At 32.6% G+C, this 24,377-nt stretch overlaps 1 protein-coding gene and 1 long non-coding RNA gene across 2 annotated transcripts; one reads left to right on the forward strand and one right to left on the reverse strand.

Moving 5' to 3' along the window:
- The first annotated feature begins 6,820 nt into the window (after positions 1-6,820).
- LOC122589848 lies at positions 6,821-11,904 on the forward strand. Its single transcript, XR_006322364.1, has 9 exons — positions 6,821-6,910; positions 7,191-7,269; positions 7,645-7,771; positions 8,210-8,266; positions 8,633-8,801; positions 9,672-9,896; positions 10,594-11,120; positions 11,315-11,404; positions 11,499-11,904. It is a non-coding gene; the product is annotated as an uncharacterized LOC122589848 (long non-coding RNA).
- A 3,332-nt stretch (positions 11,905-15,236) lies between these two features.
- LOC122588848 (probable E3 ubiquitin-protein ligase EDA40) lies at positions 15,237-17,733 on the reverse strand. The gene is made up of 2 exons (XM_043761062.1): positions 17,142-17,733; positions 15,237-17,052 (listed from the first exon to the last, which is right to left on the reverse strand). Exons 1-2 carry the CDS (start codon positions 17,496-17,498, stop codon positions 15,325-15,327), a joined length of 2,085 nt encoding a protein of 694 aa, XP_043616997.1. The 5' UTR covers positions 17,499-17,733; the 3' UTR covers positions 15,237-15,324.
- Between the last annotated feature and the right edge of the window lie 6,644 nt (positions 17,734-24,377).

Raw genomic sequence — 24,377 nt, forward strand, 5'->3', positions numbered from 1 at the left:
AATGTTAAATTAAATTTTAAAACAAAATGATAAATATTTTTAAAAACATACTAATTTTTGAAAAGGGCACAGTGCCTTGGGAACGAAAACCAATCTGAAGTTCCTGAGAGAAGGGCACAGTGCCCCAACTAAGATTGAAGATGTAAAATTGACTAACTTGGGGGCTTCAGAATGGTATGAAATCTATACGATCATTAAGGATAAAAAGGCTGCCAGCTATGAACAACTTCAGGGGATGCTGAAAAGTTATTTTGAAAAGGCACTGAAGTTCGAAACAAAGTTCAAGGCAGACCTTCCCATGCTGAGGGCAGTCTTTGGGTCTCCAGCAGCTGTATCCTCCTCAGCAGGCAGACGTGTCCTAAAAAGAAAGCTTGCTGCACAACCCTTGCCTGCTGACCTTCCTCCTATCTCTGGTGATGCAGCATTAAATCTGAGGCTTCCTCCCAGGTGTTCTTTTGAAGAAGGGAGAATTCTTGAAGACCCTGCTGGCATTTTCTTCCAAAACTTCAAAAATGATCAACTCTTTTTCAGACTGGCAGAAATTGAACAAGCATCCACTAGTTTCCTGATCAGCATCAGAAGAAGATTTGCAAAGATGATCAGTGCTCGCTCAATTATCAGCAGGATTGATGAGGAATTGATGAAGCCAGCGAGAAAAGATGATCCAGTACTTAGAATTGCCAAACAGGAAGATGCCTGGGAGATAGAGGCTGCAAATCTTTAGATGTCTATCTTGTAAAAGCTTTATGCTCAGCCTGTAATTCACTTTAATGATATAAAAGACATCTTCAGCTCATATTCATTCTTATCTTTGTCTAAAGTAATTTTTCATCCAGCAAGTCTCCTCAGCAAATAAGGGGGGAACGGAGTAGCTCGACCAGCGAGAGAAGAACGGAGTAGCTTGTCTGTTAAGTCTGGGATTCGCTGAAGGAGACTTGAGAACTGACACACGTCGTCAGCAAGTCTTCTAACAAGTCATCAGCAGATGAAGAGACGTCTTCAGCGGGATGCATGCTGACCTAAGTTTGTCATGGCGGGAAATATTCAAACTACATAAAGACAAAAAGGTCACATGGTGGTTAACCAACTGTAATTTGCCTTGAAAGGCAAATGTACATGTTGGGACCAAAGCAGAGGTTCTCTCTCTCTTACCCGATTTGGTATAGAAGACAATAGGCACATGATTCAAGTACCATGAGCCAATTGGAAGTCGACAACCACCATCAAGTCACAATCAAAGCATGTTGTGTTGCCCCAAGTCTTCCCCTATATAAAGCAACACAGCCACATTGTATGAAGTGCGTCTTGCCATCTTAAAAGTGTGTCACTTGTAATTGCTTAAGTTTTTCTTGTCTGTCTAGACTTAGCAATTATCTTAGTTCTTTTGTATTCTTGTAAGTCAAGTGTAAGATCAACCATGTATTCATCGTTTAATCAATGATACATATGATTATCCTTGCATTGATGTATTGCAATTGAACTTTACATTGTTCTTGTTATTTACTTGCTTGCTTACTTTCTTTCTTGTATACTTAATTAAAACATAAGTTGTGCATTCGTGGACCATCAGTGGTACATTATTTATAATATATATATATATATGTATTTATTTATTTCTGTACCCGCGCCGTACCCGTTTCTTGATTTTTTGAGTTTTGTTGTTTCCCGTACCCGTTTCTCGTTCCCATGCCATTTCCTGTGCAGCATAGGTTTTTGATTGAAATATAAAGGAATTTTTTGTTGAAACTCTTTCTTTATGTCTATTTCATCTCTCTTTATATAATTTGGTTATCTAAAAATTGTGAACTTTTTTTTTCTTTGAAATGATTTTGTTGTCCCACTTTTCTAAGTTTACACAATAGATGTTTGATTAAATGCCTCGAAGAGTAGTGTTTTGAATTTTTGGCATCGTGTTTCATGTTTGTCATATTCTTTGATATTGATTTATACGAGTTATATGCCCGCTCATTGCAGCGGAAAAACGACAATGACAATATAAAACATGTGAAGTGACGTGAAAACAATCATTTCAAATCAAAGACTTGTCGTTAGAAGTTTATAATACTTACTACGTTGTATGATACATATCTATAAAATTTATTTGGTTCAGGTCAGAAAGTATCCGGGTCAAAATTTCAAATGGGTCAATTCAAAATTTAGTTTACTTATACATTTTAGCACTCTTAAACTATTAGAAATCGAATTTTAGCAAGTTTTTTTCCAAACTAGTGTAGTGGAAAAAATTATTTACCAAATTGGTATAGTTTTAAAAATATTTACCATTTTGGGTTGGAACTTAAGCTAACAATTTTTTTCATTAAGTTTAAAACTAATTTAACATTACTATACCCGCTATAGTGTTGTTATTCAACTTTTATAAAAATAACAATAACAGTAATTGGTTTTCTTACAACTTATACGCATGTAATGACTGTCAATTTTTTTAATGTGTTTTGGAAAAAAAAAAACAAAAAACAATTGAAACTTTTGGTCAAAATGAACAGAATATATATATTTTTTTTAATTTTTAAATTTAACGGTTGAACTGAATAATTTTGTAATGAGATTCAAAAACGTTATCAGAATTACATATTTACAAATATATAAATATGAGTAACACTTACACTGTTGGTTAAAAAGGAAATGAATAATCTGGACTTTTGGTTAAAATAAAATGAATAATCTGGTAATCAGATTCAAGATCCGACTTTCAAATACCGCTACAAAATTTTAATTTTTAGAAAACCATTTATTATTAAAATTGGCTAAATGGGTCGGCATGGGTAACTCTCAAGATCTTATGCAAAGTTTATCTTTTATGATTCAGTGTCTAAAATATAACTATAAAGTCATCTTATTTCTGTAACAAATCAAATTCTAAAAAAGATATTTAAAGAGTTTACTTATTAGTTATAAAAAAATATAATAAAATATAATGTAAGATAATTGACTAAGATTATAAAAAGATAATATAAAAATAATAGTTTGTGATAAAGATTATTTAGAGAGTTTACTCATTAGTTATTTTTAGTATTTTTAAATTTCAAAGTTTTAATTAATTTCATATAATAAAATATAATGTAAGATGATTGGTGAAGGTTATATAAAAATAATTGTTTGTAAAAATTTAATGTATATTAATGTAATATCATAATGCTATATAATGTTAAATTAAATTTTAAACCAAAATAATAAATATTTTTAAAAACATAGTAATTTGGTAAATAAAATTTCTCATTACCCTATTTTGGAAAAAAACTCGAAATTTAGCACTCTTAAACTATTTGCCTCATTGAACCTGTTCCCCTTTTGGGTATCTTTTTTAATATCTACCTCTTGTTTTTGGAAACTAATTTTATTCTGGGTTGAGGCCGGGTCTTTAAAGAACAAAAGATATAACGTACGAATCATTGACAAAGGATATATTTGGGTTCACGAGAAAAGGCGAAACACTTGTTCTTGACTTCTTGGTCAACTTCTTGAGAACGAGTGGTCTTTGCTGGGTTCTTTATGGTCACTTAAGTTTCATAACAGTGACGAGAAAGAATCCGAACACTTACTCACTGGCCCACGGATGGTAAGCATCTCTTATATTTTACAAGAATTCATTGTCTACGTGTTAATCTTTTTTGACATATAGCTAATGAAAGTTTGTCGTGATGCAAGGTCAAACTATAGCTAGTTGATGGTAGAAAACTTGATTATGAACCAAAACACCATGTTAAGCAAACAAACGAACATCATTTCATGACAGTCGTCGAGTTTTCTAGTGAACACCCATATGGAAAAGCAGTAGCATTTTTTTATCTCAAATCTGGAATTTTGACGGTCCCTACAATTATATGTTTTTTGATTCTTTTTCATGCTGCTAGTCCATCAAAGGTCTTTACTCAAACTTGAAATTTTATTCATCAGCATCGCAAGTAGGTTTTTCTATGTTTCTCTTGCTTTTAGTACTCATCCTTTTTTTTGGAATGCAAATATATACATGCTACACATTTACTCACACATTATCTCCGATCGGACTCGAACCCGCAACTTCTTTGTTGATGAACCACCTTGGATATTGCTAGCCAAGAGACCTTCTGGCGGTACTAAACATTTATTGGCTTTCATCATTGTTCCGATACCTAGTAATCTGATGATCATGAATAAGAACATTCCAAAATCTCAAATCCAGTATCCCTGGGAGAAATGGCAGATAGCTTGAGAAATGTATGTTGTCATGTCAGACCAAATACCACTTATGTCTCTGTATTATGATAAAGTTGCGGAATCTGACTCGCTAGAAATGTTTTAGCAGGTTCACGAGGCATAGAAAATCTAGTAATGTTGTAGTACTTGAGTTTTTTTCCCCACTGCTTCATATTTAGTATGTTACCGTTCTTCTATTTCTCAGGTTGTGATAACAAGGATACATAAATGGGAATCTTCTTCTGATTGGAAGTCATCAGAAAGAAAAGGTACCCATTCAAGGAATGTTTAGCAACTCTATTCTAACATATTAGTAGTGTTTACAACTTTGTCTTTACTTGATTGTGTTTGTTGATTGGAAATCTTTAGTTGTAAGCTCTTCTCTTTGATATTAATTTTAACTATGACAGGGTCAAGGCGTCAAGCTCCCGTGCAATTCAAGATTGTGATCCCTGCATAGTTCACGACTTGACTTTTCTTATGTGCTGTAACTACCCACATTTTCTATCCCTGTGCTTGCAGGGGACAGGAGACTTAATGACTGCATTATTACTTGGATAGAGCAATGTAATACACTTCATTATATGCCAAATAATTTACTACTCGCCAACTTTGAAACTTTTTGTAGAAAATGTTGCATCTTATGAACTGTATCTTTTGTCTTTCAGAAGTATCCTCACAACTTGACAAAGCAGCTAGCAGAGCTTGCTGTACCAAGCTTACAGGTATGTCGCTTTTCCAACTACATGGATATATAAGCATCATACTTTCTCATCCTTTGTAAATTGTAATTGCATATGCATGTGATATTTCCCCTGTCGATGTACCATGTGGCTTTTCAGATTTATATGTATAGCTTATGACTCTTTCTAAGCATGTGCTTCATTTATAATTCGACAGGCAGATCTGAGTAGAACCTTGAAGGATTATGAGAAGGCAGGGTATGATCCGCATACCCAGAAATTAAATTTCATAATTCTCAGCTATACGATTAATTTGCTGTACTATTAAATTTCATATGATCACAGTGCTTCAAACTTGCCATATACACAGACCACGTGGCTACATTTCTGTAATGAAATAGGTTTCTTTCTCTATTTTAAACAAGAACTCATATTATATATATATATATTGCCGGTAGAGCAGAGAGAAAAAAAGAATGAATTATCTCGTTTTTGATTGGCTGAGAGTTTTATTTTCTTGTATTCTAATTTGTTGGATTATATTTAAAAACTATTAAATGTCATTTTTATATTTGGTAACAACTGAATTTAAAGAAAAACTATAAATAAAAAATATATTCAAATTCTTAATGAGTTGGAAATCTTTTAATATAACTTAACATTCATAAACTTATACTTCTGTAAACATTAAAAAAAAATCAAAAGGCAAATTATATTTTGTTTGTAGCTAAGAAATTCATCAATTTATATATACTGTTTATTTATCAACAATCATTATTTATTTTCCCCACTAAAATAAACATTAAATGAACTAATATTAGTTACATTCTTTTCTGTTTTAAGATTATAAAATCAATTAAAAAGTCTTTAATCTAATACGGTACGTGTGTTTCTAAAATATCAATTAAATGAACTCCGGTCGATCCGGGTTGACCAGACTAATACATGGGTTGGCGAGTTCACAGGCCCAACTTATTTTAATTTTTAAGTAAAAATGTCAAATCAACTTTTTTGTGGTTTATAAAAGGTATGTAGATATGTAAATAACGACTATTGTTAGTAAAGCTGTCAATGAGTTTGAGTTGGCATGTTGATGGATAAAAAACCTGTGACCCTGACCCAACCCATTAAAAATTTCAGGTCAGATTTTTCAACTCTTACCTACAACAGTCAACCCAAACCAACCCATCAACTTAAAAATAAATTGGTTTGGCGGGGTAGTAGGTCGAGTTTTGGGTTGTCGGGTCAAATAGGCTGGTGGATTGACGGGTTGGCAACTTAAGGTTAAGTCAAATAAGTCATATGAGTTATGGGTTAGTAGGTTGATTTCAGGTCAAATGGGTTGATGGGTCGACCTGTTAAAAAAATATTATATAAATTTAAAAATATTTTCACGTTAGAGGATCGACCTGTTAAACCAATAGGTCAACCGCAACCTAACCCGAAAAATAAGGTTAGTGGGTTGACGATTCGAGATTTCACAACCCTAACTCGGTTATTTTCGTGAGGGTTTTAGTTCTGGTTTCGGTTTGAGTCGAGTAATGACAACCCAAATTGTTATGGTTGTCAATTGGATCGATCTGTATCGAGTTGGCTTTGGGTCAAGTACTCAAGTGGGTTTGACGGGTCAAATAGGTTGTTTTCGAGTAACCCGATCACCGACCGGGTATTAATCTAGTTTAGTTCTAAGTTATAGTGGAATATATTATCTTATATCTTATATCTTATATCTTATACTATATAAATAAAGGTTTTCAAAGTTAGCTATGTGGCATGTCTTAGGATGTAAAAGACACTATGAAATCCGACGTGGCCTCCAATAAAAGTTTTACACCTGCGGTTACTCCAAAAAGGTAGTTACCAATCTTCCTACAAGTTTGATTATATAAATAAGGGAATACATAATCCCCCGGCCATCAAAATTTCTTCGGTAAATAGACATCTTCCCTCTTTCCCCAACCGTGTCTCCTTTCTTCCCAAAATTATGAATTCTGGCATCAAAATGTATTTGAGTGACATGGATGATGTCTAAGGTAACTTTTTTTTTTACTAATATTCTAATCCTAATTGAAATTTTGGTTGAATTTGATGTTGAAAAAAATGTGATCTTTTCCCTAAAAACATTCGATTTTGTTATTAAATTTTACTTTGTTTAAAAAGAGATTTTTTTTTATCTCAATTATGTGATATATCTTTTTAACATACAACTGATCATGATTTTTTATTTTATTGATAAAGTGGATATTAATAAGTTCAGGGGTTTGGTGTTTGAGTTATAATGTATATCTTTTTATGTTAATGTGATCGGTTTAGGGAGAAAGATAGCGCTACAGTTTTCGAAATACTTCCCTGCTCAAAGAATTTGAGTGACAAGGATGATTATTCCATCATGGTACGTTTCTTTTGCTATTATTATAATTTTTGGTGATCATTAAAAATGAATATCTCTGGTTTTTTTGTTATGTAAATCAGTTGTGACAATATCATTTATTTTAATAAATTGCTCTCTGGATATATATATATATAAACCAAGTTTTTGGATTTTGTATTTTCAATTCAAGTGACTGTGTTAGTGTTTCTTTAAAATAACTGTTGGTTAATTTTCCTAAAATCACTTGCGTGAAGTTGAGGGTTTTGGAATATGTTATTCTTAATTTAGTGAAAGTAGAGGGTAATTATTGATAACCAGGGTTGTATGTAGCTGGTAATGCATGTCTTCTATGCTATGGATTTGATATTTTTGGTCATTTTGTGGACTTTTACATAGATATGAGAAGTATCTTTCAGAAAAATTAGAGGTCAGGAGGAAAGATGAAAGGCCATCTACACTGACATAGTAGACGGAAAAACATTTCTCGGAGGAAACTGGCAAGTTTGCTAAACTCACTATGCAGGTATGATGACCGGGTGATTTCTAAGTAACAACCAGTGATAAATATGTATATCCGCTGTCTTATAACTTTTATCTTTGCAATTTTGAAACGGCATTGTATTTGAAAGTAACTATATTAGGATCGAAGGATGATGTGGAATCTTTAAAATTTGGCCATGGTTTGTTTAACGGATATTTTTACAGTTCCCATGAAGATATATCTACATGGGAGTGGCATTTTTGAACCCATGTACATATAAATGGATTATATTTATCTTTAACGGGTCAAATGGGTTGAACACGTCAAACGGGGTAAAATCTGAATTATATTCAAATGCATAAGAAAAAAAAACTGTCGAATTTGTTCTATAAATAGATTAGACTACTCCTTGAATCACATATGCTGAATAAGAAGCTATAACAAGACAGTCTTCTAAATACAAACTATGTGGAATTGCAGGTCATGGAGTTCAAATTTGTGAAAATAGAAGTTCATTCCATGTGTTGGGAATACCAGGTAAGCACCAATGTAAACAATGTTGCACCCCTGTAGTTGTAAAAATGTTGTTTCTTGATATATAAACGCCGTCTCTTACCTGAATTTATGTCGTTATATCCAAAATTTGGGAGTCAGATAGCTAGCTTTTATACTGGTCACACTGGGCGAGTTTGGTTGCAAATAACTATTGTATGCCCAGTTAAGGGTTCTCAATTGCATAAATTGGTTGTTAAAATGGGTTTTGATTAGTGTGTTCATATACATGACTAGAAATGGTTGGAAACCAAATGATGTTTTTTTAAAGGGGAGTTGGAACAAGTTAGGGTTTTAGTTAAACGATTGAGGATAAAGAAGCCGAGATTTCTCATTATTTGATGGTTTTAGGTGCTAATAATGATAATGAAGGGAGTTATAGTCAGTTACAGAGTTTTCAGTATCCTGGTGATGTTAAGATAGACGGGAGATGGTTACTTAGGGCTAATTCTGAAATCCCTACAGATTATAAGGATAAAAGGCTTAGCAAGGGTTTCTTCTGAGATGGGGCTGGTGAAAGGTATGTTTATATATACACATGATGTTAAATTTGTATATGTATTACTGTTGAGTTTGGTTCAATATTCTTACAGTGAGTCATTTTCAGTGTTTGAATGATCTGTAATTGCCTTGTCTTCGTGTTTAGATGGATGAATTTATTAAAAAGCTGAATTTTTAAGCTTGAAAGTATGGCTGCACGCCAACTGTTTGTGAAAATGCCTCTATGAACTTCACATTGAATTGTGCTTGTATTCGTTCTGTTATGATTCATTACTTAATTAGATGAGTTTGCTAATTTGTGATACAATTGCTAGTTTGCAAGTCTAATTTTGTTGGCTCAGTAACTGTTTTCATAATTTCGTGTAGTAACGTGGGACGTGAATATGTTGACGTTCATTCTGGTCGACCACATCTTGTAGAAATGGACGAATCATATGAGTTCTTTAATGTTCACCAAACTTTTGGTGATGTTCCCGTCTTAACCATGGCCACTGCTTTTGTTGATTGACTTGTTTCTAAAGCATTCCCGTCTTTTTAAACCAGACCTTCTCTAGTTCCGTTGTCGGTGTTCTTGAGTGCTCTTTCGACTGCTATGATCTTATTTTTGAACTTGAAAAAACTTGAAACTATAATGTATATGTGTTGTTTATCCATAGTTTTCTTTTAGTGCATACATCATATAGTAGACTGTAGACTATGCCAAGTGAAATTATGGCTTATAATTACTGGCCACCTTGTACACATTTTGTGTCATTACATCTGGTGGTTATTTTTATTCATGGTGGATACTTCTGCAGTGGCTGGCTATTCACTGCTTCAAAAGCTGCCAATCCATTTTTTGTTTTACTGGATACAGAGGTCGCTCATCGCCTTGCTATTTCTGCTGCAGCTCGTGGATAGGTACCTAGAGAAAAGAGGCAAGATCAACCCATACTAGGACTTGATGTTTGGGGAAGGAGGTTTTCCAATCCAATTGGGTTGTCTGCTGGCTTTGATAAAAATACAATTCATTATCTTTCGGTTATCGGATGATTAGCATTGGAAGTGGCAATTCTGGTCCTTCTACTTAAGAATGGGTTGATTCAGGCTATGTTTTATCTCTGACAGGGATCAGGTAAAGTAAAAAGGGAAGGCTAAAAGGAAATATGTCAAATGGGACGAAATATCCACTAACTGTACTTTAATGCGCAAAACCTTTTAATAAATGTTTTCCAGGATATATACTACTATCTCTGTAATCATATTTGACACCGTAATTAACTACAAATAAGTTGACAAAAAGCATTACAGGTTAAACCAACTTGGTTTTAGTTATACCCAAAGATTACCCATATTGAGCCTTTAAACCAACCATCTCATTTACCTCCATTTAACAGGCTTCCTGGTACTATTTTCTTTGTATGTAATGCATATATATATTTGGCGAGAAGTTGCAGGACTAGTGCCTCTTTTGTTTGTGGTTTTCCTATGCTTGACTGTTACCTATGGCTGAAACATGTTATAATTAGTGGCTCTATTGTTTTAAGGAGTTCCAAGGCCCCTTGGTGAAATTTAACTTTGATTTATATGGTTGTAGATATTCATTTTAACTGATGAAGTAAGTAACATTTAGTTAAATATACATGTTAGACGGGAAACACATAATTAAAGAAGAATATGCTGCTTAAAAGATAGCTGAATATCTATAAAGAAATAGGTGTTATTAAGTTCCATAAGGATAATGACTCTTACAGTTTTTGTTTTAATAATACTACAGATTTAAACCATGCATAATTATGGATCCTCACAGTTCTGTTTTCTGTTTCTTGTAGATTATATCAAACACTACCATTTCAAGGCCAGAGGTAGTGCAGGGAAATCCTGTATCACAGGAAAGTGGTGGACTGAGTGGGAAGCCTCTTTTCAGTTTGTCAAATAACATCCTAAGTGACATTTATATTCTAACAAAGCTACATCAATCTTTATATTGAATGTTCACCATTTATTTTTTTTTGACAAACTATATTGGGTGTATGGGCTATCTGCATTTAAAAATTTATCCATCTCTCATACTAGCGTATATATCTATATTCTTTAACAATTCAATTGTATTTGATTTTTTTCAGGGAAAGATCCCTTTGGTTGGCTGTGGAGGTGTGAGCAGGATTGTGTCTGAATTGCATATCAATTTTCAATAAGTTCTAGCTCTTATTATGACATTACATGATAAATTTTTTACCAAATGTGTACTTGATTAAGTGGTGAGGATGCTTACAAAAAGATAAGAGCAGGGGCAACTCTTGTTCAGATATATTCAGCATTTGCTTATGGTGGTCCAGCCCTTATACCTCGGATAAAGGTATGATTTTGAGTGTTTTCTCGTTCATATGCTGCACTAAGTATTGTGACAAATCATTAGTCAAGGTATTTACCTTCTGATTTCATTACTTATGTAGTTATGTGCATGTGGTTACATTAATTTTCTCCGAAATAAAATGCGCTCAAGCTGTTTACTTATAACTTGTGGGTTACTTTATGATTAATTGACCATAGTTATGTACCTGTTGCTCAAGTTTGGATTTCTTATGAGAATGAATTAAAACCATACGATTTCTTAAGGATGCTGCTCTCGAGTTTTTGAGAGTAAGTTATCTCCGAGTATTTATTGAAGGATCCTACCTGCTGCTATATATTCAGATTACGTGGTTTCATCTAGCTGACTTTTGTTAACTTACAGAATTAAATCTTTCATATAATCTTTCGTAATTACAAAACTGCTTGTATAATCTTTCAGGTTTGAAGCGACTACGTACTATGGTTAGATATGTTTTTACTCTTTCATATATGTACTTTACCAAGTGTTTTGTTCCTAGTTAAGTTTTTCTATCTTGTTTGTAACTCGATATGGTGTCAGGATTTTATAGATGCTAGACATGAAGTTGAGAAGTTGCACTTGCTTGTGATGCTCGAAAGGTCATGCTCAAGAAACGGATATGCTTAAGTAATGTTTTTTTTTTTAGCAACAATTCTTGTAATTAATTGTTTGTTGTAATGAGTTGGTTATGAGTATAAAAACTCCTATCTATGTAGAAAATCTTTAAGGTTTTGTTCTATTTAATATCAATGGTTGGTTAGAATAACATCTATTATTTGAATTGTGTATCTTTTATATAATATGAGTATAATATTTCCTGTTATAAAGCAATGGATAGTAGCATTTAGCTATACCATTGTTTAAAAGTAGTGACAAAAGTAGCAACATAAACCAGTGACGGCTCAAATTTAGCTACACAGTTAGCGACGTAAATAGCATCAAGTCCAAAAATAGCAACAAGATGAATAACATAGTTAAGTATGACACAAAAAAAATTTATGTATTAATTATATACATTGATACGTTAAGACACCTTACAAAAGACAACTCGAAAAATAAGGTATCTAGTGTCGTTAATTTCTTCATACTTGTTACAAGTTCCAACTATAGTCGGTTAAATTTTGAGTGTTTGATGAAAAAGGGGACCAAAAGTGACCGCAAGTCATTTTGAGAACCTACTACCATCTATTCTCCTTACGGTGATTAACATATTTCATTTACGTACATAAATCTGAAGAAAAAAAATGGACTATGAATCCATATACAAATGAAATTGAACTGTTTGCTTTCTTTTCTTTTCGCTACCTATTATTTTTCTTAATAGACTAATAGTCTATTATAGCAAACACATAAATCATTTCAAGAAACTCACGATTGCAACTTTTAATAATTTATAATAAGATTATTGTCCTTATTCAATTAATTGTTTGAATTATATATCTTGAGAAAACATACTTTCCCCACCATTTCAAAGAATAGTTTAAATACGCTTTTGTATTAAATCTACCAAAACCCACCGTTTCCTAGGGTCGCTCCTCATCATTGTTAATTTGTTATAATAATAATAATAATAATAATAATAATAATAATAATAATAATAATAATAACAACAAATCTTTATTTATTATACCCAGTTGAGGACTCAAGAGTGAGTAGAGGTTGATTTTTTTTATACGTATTGGCATCTGTGATCTGTATTTTTTTATACAATGAATTTATTAAGTTTAATTAAACCAAATGCATTTTTTGTTATGTATAATAACTTATTTTGAAAGATTCATCATACTAACCCAATGCAAAATTATATCATCAATTACAGTAGGATGTGTGGTTTTGTGTAATTGTAAGCTTTAAAAAAGTTAAAAATTTCTTTTATTATTAATATTATTTATTAAAAAAAATTAATAGTTAATTTGTCAATATGTATCTTCTCTTCAATCTTTATCGTTAAACTATCCACAACAAGAGTATCATAGGTGATTTGTGATGAGATAGATGATGTTTGTAAAAAGAATATTTTTGTGGGTGATGAGGTGTAGAGTATCCATCATTGGGTGTTTGTGGAGAAAGATGGTAAAGTGTGGAGATAGATGACAAAAAATTGGATAAATGATGAATTGGTTTGATAAAATATACTTTGGTTGTTAGCATAAAAAATGAATATATTATTATTGGGGTAAAAAATGTTTGGGAAAATGATGGATAAAACTGATGTGTACATCCTTAATATGCCCTATTTATATGAGAACCCGAGTTTCTCAAATTCAGACAATGAAAAACCCACAATGAGTTTCTCAAACTCGGAACTACAACTTTTGCAAATGATTTTCAGTTACGGGGTTTTGCAAAACCTTTTGTGAAAATCCCTACCAGCTTTACAACATAATTTTCTTATGCGACATCAATAGCATCAGCAAGTCAGCAACTTTAGTTTTATGTCAGCTTGTGATGTACGAAACTATAACTATAATAGTCTTTTGCAATGTATCATTATCATATAAATAGGACAATATCCTATGTTGCAATAGTGTATGTATTCAAATCTTCTCATCTCTATTTTTCTTTTAAAACAATTGTCAACTAGAATTTTCCTATAATATCCAAAAGCGAAGGCCTTTCCGAACCATTATGTTGAATAAAGAAAAGGGTAAGGGGGAACTTTAACCCCAGTATCACAATTGACTACCAATCGATCATAGAAAACTATTTAATGCCCCCCATACATACCATAAATGGTTTGATCCTACTTAGATTGGAACTCTCGCCTCCAAAGTAAAACCTGGTGACTTAATTTGCTAACCTAGTATCATTGTCTTCGTGTATACTTCCTAACATGCTACGGAGTACTTGTTACCGACGTACTAAAAATATGTGGTGCCTTGATAAAGATAATAAGATTTACTCGTATAGTCGTATATAATGAAGAGCCAACTAGCCGTTAGTTTGGTCAAAGAGCTGTTGGCTCAAATATAAAGTGGGAAAATGTGTTCTAAATAGATCGTGGAGGGGTTTTTTCTCGGTATCTTTTAACGGGTCGGTGCGCCAGCGACTTGCCGGAGAAACGACAACGACCAAGGGCGAAAGAATACCTCACAACCTTTAGTCTAGGGACGTAAAAGTTAAGGACGAGTTTGGTTGTGAAAATGCTTTTTAGGTTTTTCTATATAAATTTTTATTAAAAGATATCCTTAAATTTTTTTTTTAAAGATGAATAACAATGTTTTTGTTTTCTTGAAAAGTTATGCTTGGAAACTTATGATTATAACGCATATTCTGTTTTCATGTTTAACTGAAAGATAAAAGTAGAAAACAACCGTTGTTTTCAACATCTAAACGCTCCTTAGGTGTGTAGAAATCGTTTAAATTACCTGATATGACTTACCATGAGAAAATAACATGACCAATTGTATAACCGCCGATATAACATGACCATATATATAAAGCCTATTTGTGTGTTTCAAGGGTGAATACAAACAAAACTTAATCAACAGATGATTAATATAATCTTACATGGAAAAGTGTTAGATTAAATTCTAATAACTTTCATGATCCCGACACAACTAAAGAGTTACAATTATAATGATAATGAAACATAAATCATGCACATGCTATTATATAATAGATTAATAGATTCAATCACCTTGGATTATACCTTTGGAATTAAGGAACAATCTTTACAAAAAAATGTTAAAAGGCGACTGTCTATTTTATAGATTAGATTCATGTACACATTCCATCTTATGATCATTTATTCATTATATGCCCAAAACATGACAATTGAAAAGACAATTTTCTTCCCAAAATACAAAAATCTTTTTACGACACAAACAACCAACAAAAGATACCCAGTGCTCAATCATCATCATTATTTTTAACAATTTTAGCCTATTCTCACTCACACCAACATTTTTTAACTTATTTTTCAAATTTTTCTATGTTTTTTTTAATATGGACAAAAAGACATAGAGCCCCCTCCCTTTTCATTGCTCTGTCAATCAATCTCATTAATCTCTTGTTTTCTTTCTACTGAATAAAAGGGTCAAGCCGTCTAGTACCATTTGTCTCTATTACTCTACTGGAGTACTGGTCCCACGATTATAATTTCTTTCCAGCTTTTGAGATTTTAATATTATTAAGCGTATAAAATGTAACAATGTAAAACAATAAGGACTGAAAATATAAATGTTTATTAAAATCTAGCATCCTCAAAGCCGTGCAAGTCGCTTACTCTATTCAAAGACTTTCTCATGATAGCAACTTTCGCTAGCTTCTCGGCCACTCTCCAAGCCGATGTCGGCGTTAACGGCTCGCCCTTGTCATCAACATAAGCCGCCGCCACAGCCGTCTCAACCCTCGCTTGACGTCTACGTTGCAACTCATTCAGCTCGGCTTCAATGCTAACAACAAATTCACTACAAGTCGAGCTTGTTTGATGCAAGATCGCACGAGCCGAGATAAGCATATGGTACGCCCCAATCAAGTCGTTTCGAGCAGTCAATCGGCGAGACTCGGCTAATGCTCGAGTCGTAATGAAAAGATTTCTCAACCGTTGGATAGTAACAGAGGATGATCTAACGGTGTGTACACGTGGCACCACCAATGCGTACTCTTTACAATTAATTACCTCTTGTGTTACTGATTCCCTGTAACTGCAACATACGGATAGCACTGTGGGCGTGTGGGCCCCTACCGCCGAAAAAGGTACTTTTAATTCAACCAACAATTCTCTCTCTTCATTCATACACATCTCTCCAACCCGAACCGTACCCGATCCGAGATAAACTGATCTAGGAGAATACCCATACACACCAGCAATTTCAGCATGACCCGACCCGGAAACAAAACCTAGCTTTACTTGCAAATCATGAACCGGCACGTGTAACAAACTGGTAACTGATCTCCCAAGAGAGTGGTCTTCAGTTTCGGCGATGTTAACCGTGTGTACGGCTATATCAAGGTGCGCGTGAGAGTAGCGCGTGGATGCCACCTGCACAGTCTGGCTAACAAAATCTGAAATAACAACAATACTAGCGACGGAATTTTTCTCCCGGCGATCTTCTAACACCTTTGCAGCTTTTTTCACAGCGTCTTGTGAACTGGACGAACCTTCTAGAACCACCATCGCATCAACTATCCGACGCGCGGCGCGTTGGCCATTGCTTGACATTCTCTTCAAAGGCAATAACCGCTTTGAATATGAAGAAAATGCAACAATTGATAAACGATCATTTGATGAAAGTGATGAAATAATCAATTTCATTATCCTTTTCATCTTCCTCAAATTTTCAATTGACGATTTTTCACTCACATCAATCACCGCCACTAAATCAATCGGAGCTCTGTTTTGCGGCTTCTCCACCACCACCGCCGGAGGAATCAGTTTCAACACAACCGCGTACGTCTCGTTGTTCCGGTCAGAAGAAACCACCGCCACCTCCGGTAACAACCGTACGGCTATCTCTCTTCCATCAATTTCATTACAATTTTTATTATTAATATTAATAATATTAGTATGAAATCCTTGAAATTGATGTTGATCATCATCATCACAGCTTTCATCTGATTCCGGAATCGGATTAAATCTAGCTTTCGGAATGGATGACGAAATCAAAGGCTCATCATCATCATAAACTTTTAACAGAAATGAATTCTGTTTCCGCAATTTACTCTTCTTCTCAACATCATTTACAGCTGATTCCTTAGCAGCAGCAGCAGCTGGTGGTGGTATTTCATGGCGGTTTACAGATAAGATAGGGATTTCTTTCCAAATAGAATTACAAATAGGACAGGCTAAGCTTCCTTTTTTCTTGACGTAATCAGCCACACATGGAAAATGGAAAACGTGTTCACATTCTGCAGTGTAAATCGCTACTCCTTTCCCTCTCTTCACACTTTGCAAACACAATCCACATCTCTTCTGTAAAATTCAATATCATTATTATTTCACAATTAACATCTTAAGTAAAATATATACTGACTGAAATATATATATATATATATACTTACATTAGTAGTAGTGGATATACGAAGATTGGATTTAATGAGGGAGAAAGGAGAAGGGGATCTAGGTGAGGAAGGAGTAGATGACCACTGAAAGGGGCTATTATTGCTTGTTTTACAATTAAGCCTTGGACTAACAGGAACAGATGCTGATCTTTCCGGCAGTTTGTTGTTGATGTGACAGCTAAGGTTGTCAGTGGAATTAGATTTCGAGGGAAGCCGAGGTGTAGATGGATTAGAGCTAAAAAATGCAAATCTGGAACCACTAGATTTCGGGGTAATAGAACCACCACCACCGGAATCATGGTGATCAGTTTCTTTAGGAATAGATGTACAAAAAGCTTTACGCCATCCAAACACCATTTTATTCTTTTTGGAGTAATAGGATATGGTACGTATTGGTTTCTGGTGAAGAAATTAATACAGTGAGATGTTAAAAGGTGAAGAAATGTATGTGAGGGTTGACAAAACACTAAAATGTTGAGAAGATATATGGAAGCCAGAATGTTAGAAAAGTAGTGCAACTAATAAATATAGGTATAGAGGGAGGGAGAGAGATTGGATTCAAGTCGCCTCTGAGGGATCTTTTGTTTCTTGGGCAGAGTTTTTATTACGAGGTCAATATTATATACGTTTATTTATATTTATTTATATATTATTAGGGAGAAATCAAAACCCATAAATAAAATCAACATGTTTAATAAAAAGTCAATTTGCAAGATAGGAGGTCTTATCTATCTTATATAAAATAGGATCTTAATCTCCTCTATGATGATTCTGGGTGTATTATCTATTTTCTGTAAAGATCGGTGGACATTAGTAGCAAGTGAATGAATGCTTTTCTTTAGTTCACTGAGGTCATCTAGTTTGATTAATAATGCATAGTTTATAAGTGGCATATAGTTTCATGACAATTGATATCAAAGAAAAGAAAATTGAGGATGTTTAATTGTATATGTTCAAACACATACATGTTTAATAAGAAGTTGAAACGTAACGAGAATATTGAACCACGAAAAAGTAATGGATATGATGGATAAGATTTTTTTAACAAAATGAATAGCATTATTCAAAGTGCTATACGTGGTTTATCAATTATTGCAAGTATTCAAACTTTAATGCTTTAAGTAAATAGGTTGTAATGTCCCGATTGATATTTCTAATTTCACCAACTCGAAATTACTAAAGAAAGAAACCTAATTAATAGAGCTTCCTTGTGATATGAAGTTACGGCAAAAATCACTAAATATATTTCTCAATAGTAACTTTTATTAATTAAAATAACATAATCCCACACCAACTAGACAGTCTAGCTAGTGGTTACAGGCTTGGGAATCTTAAATGAAGAAATTGTTACAATGCCGTTCCAAATTAAAATAAGAAAAGTTAATCCTTTTATATCATTACTTGCACAACCTTAATAAGATTTTAGCTCTAGAGTTTTGCGTGCCTTAATTTCGCTGCAAGAGACCAACTTATACGAGTGTCATTTTAAATACGAAATTGTTAAAGCCAGACACTAAAATGTATAATGTGGGAACCACTCATTGGATAATATTACACTATAGTTAAATCTGCGCGAGTTGCTCTGCTTTTATAGAACTATAGAAGTGGAAAGATTGCCTAGGTGCTAGCGTAACATAGTTTACACTCATTATAACGGAGTAACGGTGATCTATTAGTAATGAACTAATGATTTATGTGTCTCAATGTAAATGTTACAAATTCTATCATTGTCATAAATCTCCTAATGACCACCGAGGTTCAAGCTCATGACCAATTTGGGCTTGCACAGTGATTTCTCAATGTTAACATATTTCAAATTTTTCCAAATATAACTTTAAAAAATGAACTTTCATATATATATCATACATTATATATTATAAAAAAACATCACTTGGTATTTAACTACTTTGCTTTTAACATACTCCATCAAAAACGTACAATGTTAAATTATAAATTTGACTGTTAAGTAATGTATGAATAATACTTAATTATAAGAAAAGACCGTCACTAAGTAATGATATGTCAAATTATTGTCATATTAGGTGACTTTCAAAATGATTAAGAAAGTGACAACTTGTTATGGAGAATAGCAAGACCACTGAGATACCCACCATTATTTAATTTTGCTATTTAGTGAATTAATATAACCAGTACATAATTATGTTATACAAATGACAAATTATGTCATATGGTATTCTATTATATATTATTATATAGATATAGATATAGATATTTATGTCTATATATTACTCTTTAATTTCACGTTACCGTTTCTATTTTGTGAACATTATAAAATCTATATGGGGATGGGAATATAAGGTTGTCGGGTATCTAAGCTTAGGTGTGGAATACTCACATATTGTTTTTTTAATCCATAAAAATCATGGGGGCCCATGTATTTATTCATTAAACAAGATATAATAAAATATTAGTATGTGAGGGGTTCCACACCTAAGCTTAGGTACCGGACAGCCTTATATTCTCTTTTCCCAATCTATATATAGTCAAGTAAATTTTAAAATGACTTCAGTTCAATAGAAACTAATTAAGCATTGAATTGAAATTTGTGATCTATGATATCGCATGTAATTTTAATATGAAATAAGAATATAGAATTTTCAAAAACTTTATGTTAGATAATGTATATAGTAATAATCTAAAGCTAGGAAAAAGGAAAATCTCTTTTCTTTATTTAAATTTTGTGTGAGTCTTCAACGTTTAAACTGTTACGCTAAGAGGACCGGTATGGTCTCCCTTTAGACTATTTGAGTAGTTGTATGTGGACTTGTCATGTGCCTTTGAGAAAATATCATGAGTAATCTAAGCAAATTTAGTGAGAGTGATATCGCCTCCCATGAGCCATCTTTCAATCATTAATTTTCGACAAATGACTTAGGATAATTGGTTGATATAATATTCAAATAAAAATATACAAAAGAAAGAGACAATGGAGAGAGAGGGGGAGAGGGAATAAGTAAGCCAGCTACTTATAAAAACCGCCAAAAATACAAACGGCTTGACGGGGATTGTGTTTCCCACTGCTAGTCGACGATTAGTGGCAGAACCTCCGGGCTAGCAACCCCACTCTCTTCAGCCTTAATTTAACATAACAGACGACTTTAATAATAAGGGTAATATATTCGTATTAAACTTGAAAATATCTTATAGCATATTTTAATTATTTTATCAATACCAAAAACGTTTGAAATTCACATGCAATTGGATTGTATCGTAAATCACATAAGGTGATATTTATAGGACATGACTTTTTATAAAGAGAAATGATATTAGTATACTTTTTTCAATTAATTTATCATTAAGTATAATATATATAACAGAATGTACAAGTCAGTAATGCAGTGTTGTGGTAATAATATTAAAACAAATGGTACGATTATCACTTCCCTTTTATAAATGTATACAACTATGCATTTATGAACATGTAAATTTTCTTATATATAGAGCGTTTTCCTAATGATGTAACAATAATCAAAACACTATTAGAAAACTGGGCTTTACCGACGGTCAAATCCGTCGGTAATCCGTTAACTGCTATCACCGACGGATTAACGACGAAAAAAATCCGTAGGTAAAAACCGCGTAGGTAATAATTTCCAACGAATTACCTACGTAGTTTTTCCGTCGTTGAAACCGTCGCAAATCCATCGATAAATCTGTCGTAAACTGACTCATAGTTGTAAAACAACGTTGCGACGGTATATCTGTTAGTAAATCCGTCAGAAATTGCGACGGATATTTTCGTCGGTAATTTGGTCGGTAAAGCCCAGCTTTTTAGTAGTGAAAAGTGCACCTTCATGAATTACCACAAATCTAATCATACGTATATTATGTCATGGTGTTTAAAATGCACATCGAGATTATATGCATATGTTGGTATGTTTCAAAAGGAAAAAAAAAAAGTATTATAGAAATATATCACATAACACTGATTCTAATGATGTAATATATTTAATTTCATTAAAATGAATTTGATACATTTCTTCTTTATTATTATTATTTTTTAACGAGGGTTGGTGCTGCGCGTTGCGGCGGTTAAACGATGATGATAATACAAAACAGTGGGGGAAGAATTAATATGCATGTGTGTAAATAGAAAGGAGAGAAAGAAGTTACTGTGTGTTACATCATGGTATGATGTTTGTCTGATTGTGTTTAGAGATATAAAATTAGAGGTAATGTGTGAATTAAAGGGCAATATGGGGATATTAAAAAAAATGCTTAAATTATTTAAAATAGAATTTCAATATATTTTATAAGGGTTTATAAATATTATCATTACTATTCAAAGGATTTCACGTTTATTTATTCAAATAATTTTTTCTTCAATTAAAGCTTTCATATCTTTACTAGTATTAAAAATTTTAATTAATCATCATGACTTGAAGCGGGTTCAAAAGATCAACTTTCTGAGGTTTAGACTATCTTTTACTATACTATATACTATTATTATTACTATTTACTATATATGTATTACCCGAAAATAGATTCATAAAAAGGAGTGGATAGCTAGGAACACTAAAGTACACAAAGGATTCGTAATAGAAATATTGTAAGTGTATTTTTTTGAATAAAAAGAATTCTAAGTGGGGCTTTAAATTCGTAGAAATAATTAAAGAGTACTTCCCATGAGTCTGATCCAGAGTATACTTCCATTCACTGATTAAGTAAACAACTATCAAGAACGAAGTAATTCTTTAACTTTGTTTAAGGTCCCTTTTTTTGAGAAAGGAGAATAGGAACGGAAAAAAAAGGTTAGATTGAAATGTCTATTGATATTGTTACAAGAAATATTTTAGTCAAGGATTAAGTTATTATTCAACAAAGAAGAATTTAAATTATTAAAAGATAAGATGAATTCAGAAGCACTTTATTAGAAATATAACCGACGGAATTCCAGCGTCTAATAAGGGACCTTATGATGGATTTTTTTTTATCTCTATCTATCTTTCTATCCTACAAACATATCAAAAATAATAATAATGGACGGGTCCTTAGATTTATCTATGACCTTTGAGGAGCCGTATGAGATGAAAGTCTCATGTACGATTCTACAATAGGGGTACGAATAGTGATGTTATCATCCACTATGATTATCTAACAGTTCAAGTACAGTTGATATAATTGAAGCGTAGTCAAAATATGGTTTTGGGGGATGGAATTTGTGGTGTCAACCTTACACTCCGTTTCAAAATTTTGATTTGATAAGTTTTTCAATTTCCAAAATATTATTATTTGCATAATATGTAATATATAGATCTGAGCTTTCAATGTGTTTTCATGTTGGATTCTATGCATATTAAGGATAAAAGGTGGAGAGAATTGATATCTATAGTATCTAATAAAATAAATTACTTTTTTTTTCCTTAAATTTTATGCCTTTGAAAAACTAAAAATATTCTTCTTATTTATTCACTAATTTAAACATCTCTATCTAATATACCTATAATACCCTTAATGAAATAATTTACAGTATAGATCTCTCAACACTTAAAATAACTAAAATACCACTTTTAACATTGATTACTTTTACATTCACCACCATCGCCACCCCATAGGGATGACAATGGGGCGGGTATTGCCGGAGATCTCAATCCTCATCCCCATCCCCGGTTTCTACTTATAATCCTCATCCCCGTCGGTGATATAAATTACATCTCCATACCCATCCTCATCAGGTATCGGGATCCCCGTCAGGTACCGGGTTATCTTTTTTTGACATAAATTTATTATAGCATAAAATGAGTAGTAGAACGTATTGTTCGACCTTTTCTCTCAATATGTAAACTAATATATGTGTTGAATAAATGAGAAACATAATATAATAGATAAAAAGTATTAAATAAAAAATTGTAAACTTAAAATAACTCTAACATATAAAAAAAACTTGAATTAATTTTAGTAAATATATATAGTGTTATAGCATTCGGATATGAGGATTGAGAATTTACAGTTTCCTATCCCCGTCTCCATCCCCATCGGGGAATAAGATTACATCCCCAAAGACGTCTTCATCCCCGGTCAACTTGGGGATTCCTTGATCAAACTGGGTCAGGGTATTGGATTCTCCATCGGGTACGGGTATTTTTGCCATCTCTACCACCCCATCACCATCCCCGCTGCCGCCGCCATCACCGTCACCACTTTCGTCATAAATACTTCCACTGTCACCGTATTTTGCAGGTATAAGTCTACTTTCAATAAGTCATATGGATTAATTGGGGTAAAAGGCTTGTTTACAAAAGGTAGGATTTAGGGGTATTTATAAATTTAGCCTATTATCACTAATACCCTTTTACATATTAGAAAGTTACAATTTAACACCATAATTATATTTCTAACATAATCAATAATGTTTAGTTACGACAAAACAAATTTGAGTGGCATAGCCGCATAGGTTTTATGTGGTGAACTTCTAGAGCAAATTTTAGTGGTAAATTATAGGAAAATACTAAACAAAGCCTTTACATTGTGTTTTTGAGTATTTTTTTTTAAAAAAATAAGAGAAATGATAAGGTTATAATAGAAGAGATTCAATCATTTCGAATCATCCCAAATATGAGAGGAAGATTTTTTAAACAAATACAACTAAAAAATCCCTTCAAATTTTATCATTTCATTTTCTTTCCATTGTTAAAAATCAACTCAAGAACACAATTTATTTTAGGATCACTTGGATTCTTTTCTTTTTCACCTCCAACAAAACTTAAGAACACACTGTTAGGGCTTCACTTAACATGCATAAAAATATTATACATTTCTATATTAAAAATCCACTTATAAATTTTATGGTAAGTGTACAATTAATTAATGTACAAGGGCTTTCGTTTAACATAAAAGGTTAAAAGTCTAAAAGTGTAGAAGATAAGATTTATATATGGACTTTTAAGTCAAGTAAAAGTTTGATGAACAATCTGAAATTAATAGTTGACGAACTTGTACGGTAGCTTGATTCGGTGACAAAATCGAAGCATTATACATTTGTACTATTATTATCCAAACGTCAACACATGTCAATTTTTGTTAGATTGAGATCTTTTAAAGTTCATTTACTTTAATAAACTTTATATGTAAAGTTAAAGAATTTTGACCATTATATTAAAATCAATAATCAAAATTTAAAAATAAATTTTAAATTTTAATCTTTAATTTTAATTCAAATTTTAAGATTTCTTTAATTTTATCTATAAAATTATTTTTATCTTAAAGAATCTCTAT

Source organism: Erigeron canadensis, chromosome 2 (genome assembly GCF_010389155.1).
Source record: "Erigeron canadensis isolate Cc75 chromosome 2, C_canadensis_v1, whole genome shotgun sequence".
Classification (NCBI taxonomy): domain Eukaryota; kingdom Viridiplantae; phylum Streptophyta; class Magnoliopsida; order Asterales; family Asteraceae; genus Erigeron; species Erigeron canadensis.